We start from the raw sequence: 14,417 nt of genomic DNA on the forward strand, positions 1-14,417 counted from the left end.
GACAAGGATGCCCACTCTCTCCCTACCTATTCAATATAGTACTGGAAGTCCTAGCAGAGCAAATAGGGATACAAGTAGGAAAGGAAGAAGTCAAAATTTCACTATTTGCAGATGATATGATAGTATACTTAAGTGACCACAAAACTTCCACCAGAGAACTCCTAAACCTGATAAACAACTTCAGCAAAGTGGCTGGATATAAAATCAACTAAAATCAGTAGCCTTCCTCTACTAGAAGGATAAACAGGCTGAGAAAGAAATTTGGGGAATGACACTCTTCACAACAGTTACAAATAGTATAAAATACCTTGGTATGAATCTAACCAAGCAAGTGAAAGAAAGATATGTATGACAAGAACTTCAAGTCTCTGAAGAAATAGAAGAAGATCTCAGATGGAAAGATCTCCCATGCTCATAGATTGGCAGGATTAATATAGTAAAAATGGCCATCTGGCTAAAAGCAATCTACAGATTAAATGCAATCCCCATCAAAATTCCAAATCAATTCTTCATAGAGATAGAAAGAGCAATTCGCAAATTCACTTGGAATAACAAAAATCCCAGGATATTGAGAACTATTTTCAACAATAAAAGAACTTCTAGGGGAATAACCATCTCTGACCTCAAGCTGTACTACAGAGCAATAGTGATAAAAACTACATGGTATTGGTACAGAGACAGGCAGGAAGATCATTGGAATAGAATTGAAGACACAGAAATGAACCCACACACCTATGGTCACTTGATCTTTGATAAAGGAGCTAAAACTGTCCAGTGGAAAAAGAACAGCATTTTCAATAAATGGTGCTGATTCAACTGGAGGTCAGCATGTAGAAAAATGCAAATGGATCCATTCTTAACTCCTTGTACAAAGCTCAAGTACAAGTGGATAAAGGACCTTAACATAAAACCAGATACATTGAAACCAATGGAAGAGAAGGTGAGGAAGAACCTCCAATACTTGGGCACAGGGGAAAGTTCCTTAACAGAACAACAATGGCTTACGCTCTAAGATCAAGAATTGACAAATGGGACCTCATAAAATTGCAAAGCTTCTGTAAGGCAAAGGACACTGTCAATAGGACAAAATGGCAACCAACAGATTGGGAAAAGATCTTTACCAATCCCACATCTGATAGAGAGCTAATATCCAATATATACAAAGAACTCAAGAAATTAGACTCCAGACAACCAAAGAACCCTATTAAAAAATGGAGTACAGAGCTAAACAAAGAATTTTCAACTGAAGAATATCGAATGGCCAAGAAGCACCTAAAGAAATGTTCAACATCTTTAGTCATCAGGGAAATGCAAATCAAAACAACTGTGAGATTCCACCTCATACCAGTCAGAATGGCTAAGATCAAAAACTCAGGTGATAGCAGATGCTGGTGAGGATGTGGAAAAAGAGTAACACTCTTCCATTGATGGTGGGATTCCAAGCTGGTACAACCACTCTGGAAATCAGTCTGGCGGTTCCTTAGAAAATTGGACATAGCATTACCTGAGGACCCAGCTATACTACTCTTGGGCATATACCCAGAAGATGCTCGAACATATAACAAGGACATAGTGGAGCATATGTCCTTCAACAGAGGAATGGATATAGAAAATGTGGTACATTTACACAATGGAGTATTACTCAGCTATTAAAAACAATGAATTCCAGAAATTCTTAGGCAAATGAATGGAACTAGAAAATATCATCCTGAGTAAGGTAACCCAATCACAAAAGAACACACATGGTATACACTCACTGATAATTGGATATTAGCCCAAAAGCTCACAATATCCAAGATAAAACTCACAGACCACATGAAGCTCATGAAGAAAGACCAAAGTGTGGGTGCTTCAGTCCTTCTTAGAAGGAGTAACAAAATACTCATGGGAGCAAATATGGAGTCAAAGCATGGGACAGAAACTGAAGTAGGAGTCGTCTGGAGACTGTTCCACTTGGGTATCCATCCCATGTACAGCCACCAAAGGTAGACTCTGATGTGGATGCCAGGAAGTGCATGCTGACAAGAGCCTGATATAGCTGTCTCCTTAGAGGTCTGCCAGAGCCTGACATATACAGAGGTAGATGCTCACAGCTAACCACTGAACTGATCAAAGGGTCCCCAATGGAGGAGTGAGAGAGAAGACTGTAGGAGCTGAAAGGATTTGCAGCTTCATGGGGAAAGCAACAATACCGACCACCAGAGCTCCCAGGGTCTAAACCACCAGCCTGGGAGCATATAGAGAGGGACCCATGGCTCCATCTGTATATGTAGGGGAGGATGGTATTGTTGGGCCTAGATGGGAGGGAGGGTCCTTGGTCCAGTGAAGGCTGGATGTCCCAGTGTGGGTGGAATTTGAGGGTGGGGAGGTGGGAGTGGGTGGGTGGGTGGGGGCACATCCTTAAAGAAGTAGAAGGAGGGGGGATGGGATAGGGTGTTACTGGGTGGGGGGGAAATGGGGAAAGGGGATCACATCTGAAATATAAATAAAATATCCAATTAAAAAAATATATAAAGGAATTGCAGAGTTAAAAAAAAATCCATCAACCTAACCACAAAACAGAAGTAAGCCCCAAGACATACTTTAACAGACAACATGCAAGAACTTTCAATTCATTTTTTTTAAGGAATACTGCCTTCCCTCCTTGAAGAATTGCAGGCCATTTGTATATATTTTCACCATACATCTCTATACTTGATCTTCACCTCAGAAACTACTAGTACATATCTTGACATAGATATTTCTCTCCAAAAGTCTGTGAAAATCAGAGGCTTATTCTATGTAGAATGTCAGCCAGAGACACATCTCAAGGAGATGAAAACACTAATTCTACGACAGCCCTAGTTCTCTAACAGAATGAGTTATATTTTAGAGCTGGAGACATTTAATCTACATCTACTTTAGAATTTGTCCAGCTATGAACTAGAGCAGGCAGGTGTGCTTATGCATGCCAGGAACCAATCACAGGGAGGCCGAGGTGGGAGAGTGATAATGTCAAGAACAGCTATGGTATTTATAGTAAGGTCTATCAAGAACACAGTTCATAGTTAGCTAACTGAAGACCTGGAGAGAACTGCTAAAGGTGACAGCAATGAAAAGTCAGCTAGTCAGCTCACTGAGCATGGTGGCTGCATACAGTCAGTCACTCCTGTAAGTACCACAGCTATACAATAACTCATATCACAAAACAACCAAAGGCCTAGCTAACATACTGTTATCAAGGAAAACTAAAATATATTGTTTAAAAATATAAAATGCATTCCTAAACTATGTAAAAATGTACCCCTAAGTTACTTAAACACAAATGTGTACTGCCCTAACTCAATAAAAGAAAAGGCCAAAAATTTCTATTACAATTGTATATTGTATTCAGCATCATGGTCTGCAAACTCACACACTGGACCCTATGAGCTTAGGAGACAGTTGAGACAGACTACTATATACTATATACAGGCTGGCAATGGCACACTGATAAAAAATTATGAGACACTACCCCTGCTAAGGCTCTATGGTATTTGCACTTGTCACCCATTCAGGGGCATCCCTCTAGAGGACATTCATTCCCAAAAGAGTTATGCCCTGAAACTAGAAACCTGGCTCATTACATTGCTGTCTTAGTGTTCTACTGCTGTGAAGAGACAACATGACCTTGGGCAACTCTTATAAAGAAAACCATTTCATTGGGGCTTGCTTACAGTTCCAGAGGTTTAGTCCATTATTATCATGGTGGGAGCATGGCGACACACATAACACTGGAGCAGTAGCTGAGAGTTTTACATCCTGATCTATAGGCAGAGAGAGAAATTGGGCCCAGCATGGCCTTTTGAAACCTCAAAGCCCACCCCCAGTGCCACATTCATTCTAACAAGGCCACAGCTACTCCAAGGCCACATCTCTTAATCCTTCTCGAATAGTTCCACTCCTGGTGACTAAGGCCATTTGTATTCAAACCACCACAATCACTAGGAAGCCTTCTTATACCACTGCTTTGAATACAGAAAGCTTTGTGGGTTTTTTTTCCAGCATTAGTAAGGATGCAGTAAAAAGGCACTTAAAACACCACAAAAATGACCCTCAAGAGAAAGAGCCACAGTGGGGACACAGGCCAACACTCAATACCCAAGAGCTATGGAAACAAATACAATCCAAAACAATTTTCTGCCCCTTTACATGTCATCCCACCTCAAATCTTAAAATGAATCAAAAGTAAATGTGGGAGACATGCAAGGCCAAGAGGCTTGTAAAAGGTCACACACAGGTGATGCTGAGGATTTGGTCTAACACTTCCATTATGTTAATTGTGTAAGAATCTGCACATAAGACATTGAGGGTCTCCCTCCTCACTCCCCCACTCCTGTTGGTTTTAACTGGTAAATAAAGTTGCCTGCAGCCAATGGCTGGCAGGGAGACAGAGGCTGGGCTTTAGGATTCCAGGACAAGGGGACCAAGAGAGGAGGAAGGATTTAGAACCACCATGCCAGGAAAGGAGTAAGGACCAGGCCTGAGAGGTGCAGAAGAGAAGGCACAGCAATCTTGTAAGAGCCAGGAAAGAGCGCCCCAATTGGGTCTAGGGCAACAAAGATGGAATACAGATCTTAGTACATAATAATTTAGGATTATTGGAGGGGAAGCATTAGCCATGTGGAGGTTTGGGAGTGGCCCAAGCATTGAGCTATTTATTTAAGGCATATTAAAATAGAAGGTTAAGTGTGTCTTTCATTCAGGAACCCAGAACATAGGGCAGGTAGCGAGGAACTTGCTCCACAGCTTCCACTGCTGGTTCAATTACAGAAGAGATTAAACTGGCAACAACTGTAAAAACTAGTCCCTTCCCGTGCTTGTTAAACGATTGTGTCCAAAAGCCAGGCCTAACAAAAGTGGAAGGCAGGAAACTGAATTGGAAATACGGTGGGCACTGTGACTTAGAATACATCTTTAATGTTCCTCAAAACAGACTCATCAGTAACTGAAAGTAAAGAGCCATCCGCTCTACCCGAGCTCTCCATTTTGGAATGTGTTCAAAAAGAAAGTGATTAAGTTATTTCTTAATTATATGCTAGTCCAATCCATTCAATGTGTTGTTAGCTCCTCCCACTACAAACCCAGTCTAGGAACGCTCTCATGGAAAACTGTGTGAGGGTCTAGTGTTCTAAAGAGCATTTAAGCAGAGTGTACAGAAGGGATGAACCCTGGAGAGGTCGGGAATCAAATTTACTGCAGAGACAAGCAGCACTGCCTCACTCATGTCCGGCTTGAGGGAAGACCCACACGTTACACATGCCTTTCTAACTAACCATGCAGTGTGTAAACTACAAAACAAACAGTGACCCTCAAGAGAAAATGGAGCCACATTTCTGACACAGCAAGTATGCCCTAAGATTCTCAACAAGGAAAATATTTTAATATATTTAATATATTATCAATTATTTAAAGTTGATGAACTGTCACTTAATAACCCTAAAACAGACACAGATTTCGTTACCTTTTGAAAGGCAGAGCATTCTTCAGAACTACCTCCACCTCCGCAATATCAGCTCTGGCAAGATCTGCCACGGTGAGAAAGCCAGAGGCATACAAGAACCTGGCTCTCTGGGCGTTGAGTAAGGACACCCGGATCAGGTCACACAGCTCCCTCTGGATGCCAAATGTAAGTCGCTTCTGAAACTGGGAAAGTAGCAGTTCCATGTTATGCCAGCCCAGACGGTTGGAAAACACTGTAATCATTCCTAGAATGGTCAAAGAATGTTTCTTAAATTAAAAATTGCTCTTAGACTAATTCTCCATGCATGTATATATAAACATATATTCCATGTGTATAGGTACCTATGTGTGTATACACAAGTGTGTGCATATTTGGTTTGGGTTTGCTCTTTCTGAAGAATGTAAGGTTTAACAGAGCCAAGGGATAAGTTAATAGGAGAGCAAACAAATATTTAAAGCCCTCGCTAAGTGCACAAAAATTAAGATTTATTTCATGTGTATGCATTATACCTATGTGTGTGCCCATGTGTGCACAATTAGAGGCAAGAGACTGAAATCGGGCTTCTTCCTTTCGCTCTCCACTTCAGTTTTGGAGACAAGGTCTCTCACTAAACTCTGGGCTCACCAACTGCCTGGACTAATTACCTAGAGAGCCCGTAGGACCTCTGCCTTCCAGCACTGGGATTACAGATATGCATTGCTGTGCCCAGCTTTGGATGAGGGTGCTGAGGCATCTGAACTCTGGACCTCATGGATGGTGTAAGAAGCCCTCTCTCAAGGCCCATCTCGCTCCTATGAATAGCATTTGGATACTGAGGCACACACCACTCATATACACAGAGAAAAAAAGCCTCATTCTAGTCCACTCTTCTCATTATTCTCTCTCTTTTTTTCCTTTTCTGCTTCCTTTTTTCTTTTTTTCTTCTTTTAAAAGAACTGTTAGAAAACAGGAGAAGGACTCTTTCCCAGACAAATGATTTAAAACCTCAAATGCTAAAAGAACTACAGAGCAACATTCCAGTTACTATTTTCTTTAAAAAAAAAAAAAAAATAGTTATCCTGCCCATAGCCCCACCCCCTGGAAATAAAGAGATCATGAGTGCCACGTAGCTCCCATGGAGGCAATCACTGCTCCATAAGAACAGAGTCCGGATGCAAGTTAGATCTCTGATGTCAGTCAGCTGAGTGCTGAGTGCTTCCCTCCGGTCTACCCTCTGCCCTCATCTACTCAGCATCCCCTCATGCACACACATTCACAAAGAAGCCTCTTACACATAAAGACACAAACCCTTTAGTATCTCAGTGTTTCCTTCCTAGGGGCTAACAAAGATTCTTTAGTAAAGTCAGATCCAGAATCTACCTGTTTGTGCAACTTAAGGGTGCTTCTTAAGGCATGATATTTAGATTGGTTAGGTCATAAGTTCATAAATCTCTCTTCATCTACAGCCTCTTTCTCAAAATCTATTCATTAGTACTAAGAGGAAAGCGACTCATTGGGGACTTTGTTTCTCCATGTAAAAGGGGAAGAGGGAAAGTCAGGGAAAAGATGTACAATCAGCAGGTTGCTAAGAAACAGTCGGGAAATAAGTAAGAGTGAGACACAGCCTGATGGTGGCTCTCTACAGACTGTACTGCACCCTGAGGCACCAGCAGGGCACCTGGTGACGACACTAGGGACTCTATGATTGCAGACGTTTCAGAGAGGCTTAAATAAATGGAAGGGTTGGTTTTTGCTCTTTTTTTAATTTTTTTAAAGTAATCTTAAGCCAAGCATGGTGGTACCCACCTTTAATTCTAGTACTCAGGAGGCAGAGGCAAGTGGATCACTGTATTTGAGGACAGTCTGGTCTACAAAGGGAGCTCCGGGCCAGCCAGGGCTACACAGTGAGACCCTGCTCAAAAAAAAAAAAAAGTAACAGCTTAAACCATAGAATCTTAGACAGTCCTAAAGCACTTTGACTAACCTGCATAGACAGCAGCTGACTGCTGCAAAGACTGGATCTGCCCACGATTACATCCATACTTCTGATTAATTTCCTTTAAGGGAATTTCACTGATTAAATCCAATAACACAAGACTTGTGAAAAACCTAAAAATAAATGATCAAAAGTGATGTAAGAGATCATTTATAGCTATTATGAAAGCGTAACATACACTGCAAACCAACACCAGACCAAAAAGCAACAGAGGATCCATGACCCTCTGAAAGGATAACAAACAGAAAGGGCTGGGGGACAAGACTCAGATCGTGTATACACAGTACGTTTTACATATCTTATCCATAGCTAAAAACTAACAACAAAATAACAAAAAAAATCCCATACTTTAATGTTATTAACTGACTTCAAGAAATTACTTACACAAAATGGGATGGCACATAGTTTAGAAGACTTGACACATGGATATAAGATGAATAGAATTTCAGTCAAATGACAGTATCTAATTATAAAATACAGATTTGATTTGAAACACAAAATTGGCACAAGTAATCCAAGCACAGAGATCCTTATAAATTTATACTTGACTATGATATAAATCATATACTATATTTGAAAATATACTGTATTTGAAAGCTTAACGTGCTATAGCTGCCCCATGAGAATCTTTTAGCACCTTCCAGCTGATAAAAGATTACTTCTAAGGGTGCTACAAAGTACAATTCCAGATAAAACCACCATAAATGGAAGTTCTGACTAAAAAAAGGAAAGTGGTTAAATATTTGACTTTGAAGACTTGCAGACATATGACTGCTAAATTACAAGTTACAAGAAAATTTAAAATGTCAATAAATTAAATAAATCAGAGAAATTTATAACTTTTACCATAGTCAATCAAGATGTTTATAAGCTAAAAACCAGAGTGAGTCCGTAAACTGGATATGGATATAATGCCCGCCCCTGATAAACGCTGCAAGCTTCTTGATGCTCACCTTTTATGGATAGCCATTTGCCGATGCTGTCTCTCAGTTCTGGCTACTACTTTTCCTTTCACACATCGAGCCAAGAACCCTTCCTCCACTCCAACCAGCTCTGCCACCCTTTTCATAGAAGTTGGTAACTTTTCCCATAAACAGAAAAACCGATACCAATCAATACCAGTCCAATCTTCAAACACAGGTGTAACCTAAAAAGAAGCAGCTTCATTTTAGTTTGAACAATTGCTTGACAGTGAGCTGTGGGGAGCTCAGTATAAAACACTTACCTGGCATGTACAAGGCCATGGGTTCAAGCCTTAGCACTGGACAAAACAAGCAAACCTGTTATCCTACCTAAGTAACAAAATTATAAATGTAAGCTTCATAGTAAAGACAAAGGCCCGAGGCTGCAACAAATATCTGTGATAATAACGCATTTAAAAGAAACCATTTATTCAAAAATAACTTGTTGGCAGAACAAATGCAGACAGAGAAAAGAAGAAAGAAGAGGGGTAAGGGAAAGGGAAACTGGTTGTTAATCACACAAACTAATTTCATGACATGCAATTTAATCATAGACATTTTTAACCTAAGTAGGTCTGACTTGAGGTATTATCTTAACTGTTTTGTTTAATTCCAAGAAAGAGTCAGTAAAATGGAAAGAACAGATGGGGGTTGGGAGGGCTCAACATTCAAAGTTGATGTATGATCTAAAAGGCCCAGGATTCAACAATAAAGTTATAAGACAAACAAGAAAAAAACCAAGTGTCCTAAGCATGGGGCTGGGAGAAGCAAAGAAATACCTTTAAAAATGTCCAGATGTTAGAAGATGAAGACTTCAAAACAAAATGATAATAAAATGTAGACAAAAAGATAAAAATAAATAAACAACAATGCTTAGAGGCATCAGGATACAAAGTTTGAGACCAACCTGGTAAGTTTCAGGCCAACCTAGTACACCTGGAAGATTTAAGGCTAGCCTGGGCTTCAGAAAAAGACATTTAGGAAGAAAAGGAGGAACTTAGGGGAGGGCCACAGAACTCAGGAGCAAATAAGAAAAAAGGAGAGGGAAGAGAGATGAAGAAAGGGCAGGGGAAGGTAAAAGAAGAAAGCATGACACCAGCTGAACAGAAAAGGACGTACGTAGAGACATTACTGTGTGGACCTGGGGCTCACACCATAGCTGCTGCATAACATGCGGGACACTAAGACTCCCCCCGGTCACATCAGGAGGCCCACAGCACTGAGCCTGTTACTATCCATGGACTGTAAGTGTGTAAAAGGAAAGACCCTGTCTTCACATCTGCCCTCTGAACACAGAGCATTTTATTAAAGCATTTCCTGATTAAGTCCTTATTCTAATGAAAATTCAATGTTACTCTCTCCCTTCATTTGCTCATCAAAGTGTACGAATTTGCTTTTCAGTGACAAACACTTCTAGTTAGGTTCTTGATGAAAAATTTGATATTAAATTTATATCAAAACATTTATTATAATTATAGAAAATGATCAAATATAACAAACCTTCTATTATGAATACTGTTGACTTCACAGAGTCTAGAATCACACTGAAGACAGGCTTCTGAGCATGCCCGTGAAGCATTATCTAAATTAGACAAACTCAGTTAGGAAGACCAACCTGAATTATGGATGGAACCATCCCATGGGCTGGAGTCCTGGACAGAATAAAAGGAGAAAGGGAGCTGAGCTCCAGCATTTATCTCTCTCTACTTCCTAACTATGCGAGCTGGTGTGAATAGGTTTGATGCCCACAGACTCATGTGCTTGAATGCCTGGCCATAGGGAGGTGTGGCCTTGTTGTAGGAAGTGTGTCACTGTGGGGTCTCAGAAGCTCAAGCCAGCTCATTTCCTGCTGCTTACAGATCAAGATGTAGAACTCTCATCTCATTCTCCAGCACATGCCTGCCTGCTTGCTGTCATGCTTCCTGTCATGATGATAATGGACTGAACCTCTGAAACTGTAAGCCAGCCCCAACTATATGTCTGGAGTTTCTTTGTTTGTTTGTTCAAGAGTTGCTGTGGTCATGTTAAATCTTCACAGCCACAGATCACGGACTAAGACACCAATAAAACCTTAATAGAGACACTATGGATGCAATGGGAACTGGTGCCTCAACCTGTCTTCCTTCTACATCTTCCCAATCATGATGAACTACACCCTCAACTGTGAGGCCATATAAACTCTTCCTTCCTTCAGTCCTTTTGGCAAGGTATTGTATCACAGAGACCGGAAAAGTAACGAAGGCACTTTAAAAATTCCTCCTGCAAACCTGGTATAACACATGCATCTCAATATTCAGTAACCAGAGGCAAGAGGATCAAGCATTCCAGGAGAGTCTTGGCTACCCAGTGAGATTCTATCAATAGACATGTGAATAGTTTTGTTTTTAAATAGAACTTACCAGGTAGACAATATGAAGGTCATTCTCTAAAACAAAGCCTTTCATTGCTCTTTGGAGGTCAGCAAAAATATCGAGGGTATCAGTTGGAGAAAGTGAAGAAGAAAGAGTAGCTGATCCAAGATGTGTTGGGTGGTACACCTTTCCTGGAACAGGGAATACAGGATCAAAGGTTAAAAAGCAAAGCACTACCCTTCTCTACTACACATTAACCCTCTCAACTCTGTCAATCGATAAGCAAAATCTCATCTAACATGTAGAAATTTATGAGCAAAATTTAAAAAGTGAGTATTATACACACAGTGAACATTTCTGCATAAGAGCTTGTGCTTACCTCCTGTGCCGTCACTGGGCTCTGCCACCTGGATGAACTCATTTTCTAACAGCCATGTCACACAGGCATCAATTGCTCCAAGCTGAACATCATCTTGATTTCTCTGAATCCCTCGCTTCCCTTCCTTTACACCAGCAGCCAAGAATGTGCACGCAGCATAAGTCTGCATATCTTGTGATGTACTTGCCACCCCACCAACGATTATCTGAGAGAAAATGTTGGAAAAGTTCAATAATTTTTATAAGATGTGTAGAGCCCCAGGATATCAAGAAAACAAAAGTGTCTTTACTCTCTTAAAATATCTTCAGTCTTTATATAGAGATGCTTTATTTTGTCATCACACATTACAAATACAGATGATACCAACTGACAATATAACATTTTCCTTGAGAGTAGATATCATATTTTCTTGTAAACAAAAAAGAATGCACTTGAACTTTGGGAACTAGCTATATTTATAAAGGAGGCAGTAATGACTCACACCTGTGAGTCTAATACTTTGCTCCTTCCTCTAGAACACATGAACATGTAGAAATGTTACTCTTGGACACATCCCATTCAGAAGGACGCAAAGAGCAGAAAAATATGAAGCTAGTATTCAGTGTGTTGGCCTCAACCTTGTGAAACTCATACCTCAGTCTCCAGTATGCTAGAATAAGAAACATGCACCACAGGTCCAGCCCTACTATAAGTGCTTTTTATATATAACTTGACATGATCTTAATGTCCAACAAGTATTATCTGAGTACAATAAGGGGTCATTTTATCATCTTTTCTTTAAACTCAAAATGCAGTTAAGAATATATAAAAAGTAAAACGATGAGCCACAGTTACAGCTCAGTAGAGGGGTACACACACAGTGCACACAAGGCTGAGTTCGATTCTCTATACTACAAAAAAAAAAAAAAGTTAAAAAGAATTATACGTCGTTTGGTTGTTTAATCATTTTAAGATATATTGATATGCTAGTTGCTATATCCAACTCCAAAAATAACCAGATATTCATATACATAGGCATATATATATGTACATGTATTAGAATGTATTTATCAACTTATTTAACAAAGTCTAATAGCAGAGCCTGAAGAATTATGTATATATGTATGTAAGTTTAAATGTATGTAAGAAATAGATCATACTTGAGAAGGCTATAAAACATAACTATCTTGTTCTTAAAGAAAACTCACCTCATATTTTTGACATACTCAATTTTTGGTGGGTATAAAGAGTAAACTATGATTTCCTGAACTCCTACCTCCAGAATTGCTCGTATCATGCTAGCAGTGACTTCTCCCTGTCTCTGCAGACAGCTGTGCACAGGCTCCAGAGATCCTTGAAGCAGAGCAATGCCCTTGGATTTCTCAGAGTTCTTACAAACTAGGATACTTTCACCTACAATCAAAAACACATATCTCCTTACTGCTAAGCCATGTCCATAAGGCACTATTAACCATGTCTGACTTACTGAGAGGAGACAGGAGATGCAAGAGGTTGCTATGGGTGCAGAATTGTAAGTCATAGCTATGGTTCTGAACTCCGGATAGGCAATCAGAATGTTACCAGAAACCATACTGCTGCTTTGGCTTTTAGATTTTTTTTTTTTTTTTTTTTTTTTTTAGCTGAAGGCCAGAGAAGCAACAAACATAAATAGAACTTTTTGTTTTCTAGCTCAATACAAACAAGGCACAGATGTCCCTTGGAAACATATTTCTCTTGCTCTCTCCTCTATCAGTCACAAGGATCACTATAGACAGAGGCCAGCACTGAGATGTTTATATAAACCCACTTCATTGAAGTAACACTTCTCTTTCATTAGCTTCCCTGAGGATGCACCTCTATACAAAAATAGCATTTGTTTTGTTTTATCATTTCTCCACACTTTATTGGCCTTTATTAAAAATAACTATAAGACCTCACACCTAACAGGTTCGGCAGGCCTCACTCTTCCTATGAAGACTTCATGCACATAAAAATTAAAACACTAAGACCAAATAGAGGTTATATTCCATTTTCCTATTAATCTTTAACACCCTCAATTACAGAACATAAAGAATTAGAGAAAAGGCCTTTCCTCTTCCTTCATTAGCTGGTGCATTCATTAAATAGCTAAGTAATTACTAGAGGAACTTTGAAACCTACAAAGTAAAATGCAAATGTAAATAATATCTATAAATAATGACAAAACTCAGTTCAAAAGCTCCTAAAATCATAACACTTACTGTTACAGTGATAGTTTGTATTTGCTTAAATTGAATTTTTAGGTATACTTTAATTTATAAGCATTCTTAGACATTGGTGCTCATTTGATTTTCATAGTGATTTAAAGTATTTAAATAGTAAGTTTTCTGATAGCTCCAGATGCTGCTCAAAAAAGATTAAATTCTATCACATGAGACATCATTACAGATTTTGTAAGAAGTATCAAGATGAATATGGTGCTTCCTCTATCATTCCACACTTTCTCTAGATTCAGTAAGGACCGGTAATAGTGAATCACCTGATCTGATAACACAGAAACTTATCAAGAGGATACAAGTTCTTCAGGGCATCCCACCTTTAAATGTCTCTTATGTCAAGAGTCAAATTTCACGAGACAACGTTTATTGGATCACTGTAATAGTAACCATCTATTTCAGACAGTTCCTGTGAATCTTCAATTAGATGAGGAAATCCAATATCAAACTGCTGTCGAAGAGTCTTTTCAAGTAAACATGGGGTGCATATAGACATCTCGGCAACCTTGCTACCTACAAGTGCCATCTTTAAGTAGAAGACATGAGGTCACTTGTTTCAGTCATTTCCTGTGCATATTAATAAAAATAACAATTCAGTCTACTGTATTAGGTTTTTATTTGAAAATAATGGTGGGCCACCCTAACTCCACTCTCTAGACTTGTATAGTGAAGAAGGAATCTCTGTTGTGTTTTTCTTCCTTGTATTACATATTCTGAATGTTCCACTCAGTTGTTTTTGATATTTGATAGAGTTCCTTCTATTTAGTAAAGAAATAATAGCAAATTCTGAAAGATGTGATTCCTATAACTATTAAACCTGAGCCATTTGTCAGAGTTGCAGAATGGAAACAATGCTGTGCTAAGTGGATAGTCCAAGGGGATTTTTGTTTTTTAAGTATAAATTCTACCTGAGGAATTCAACAATAAGAAAATTGTATTTATTTTTGAAGACTAGTGAGATTTCTTTAATAATTTTGACTTTGAAAGCATATTATACAAACGTTTCTTCTTTTGCTATTAGAAGAATATATCAA

The 14,417-nt window shown here is 39.2% G+C and overlaps 1 protein-coding gene across 2 annotated transcripts in view; it reads right to left on the reverse strand.

Moving 5' to 3' along the window:
• Polq (DNA polymerase theta) overlaps positions 1-14,417 on the reverse strand; it is an 89,437-nt gene that overhangs the window by 46,637 nt on the left and 28,383 nt on the right. For both annotated transcript variants that reach the window (XM_028752254.1, XM_028752253.1), the window contains 6 exons: positions 12,405-12,541; positions 11,150-11,354; positions 10,819-10,961; positions 8,411-8,604; positions 7,446-7,570; positions 5,483-5,726 (listed from right to left, as the gene is read on the reverse strand). In XM_028752254.1, coding sequence (XP_028608087.1) covers positions 5,483-5,726; positions 7,446-7,570; positions 8,411-8,604; positions 10,819-10,961; positions 11,150-11,354; positions 12,405-12,541 — 1,048 coding nt within the window. The remainder of the gene's footprint in view (positions 1-5,482; positions 5,727-7,445; positions 7,571-8,410; positions 8,605-10,818; positions 10,962-11,149; positions 11,355-12,404; positions 12,542-14,417) is intronic.

Source organism: Grammomys surdaster, unplaced genomic scaffold (assembly GCF_004785775.1).
Source record: "Grammomys surdaster isolate TR1022 unplaced genomic scaffold, NIH_TR_1.0 125889, whole genome shotgun sequence".
NCBI classification, from domain to species: Eukaryota; Metazoa; Chordata; class Mammalia; order Rodentia; family Muridae; genus Grammomys; species Grammomys surdaster.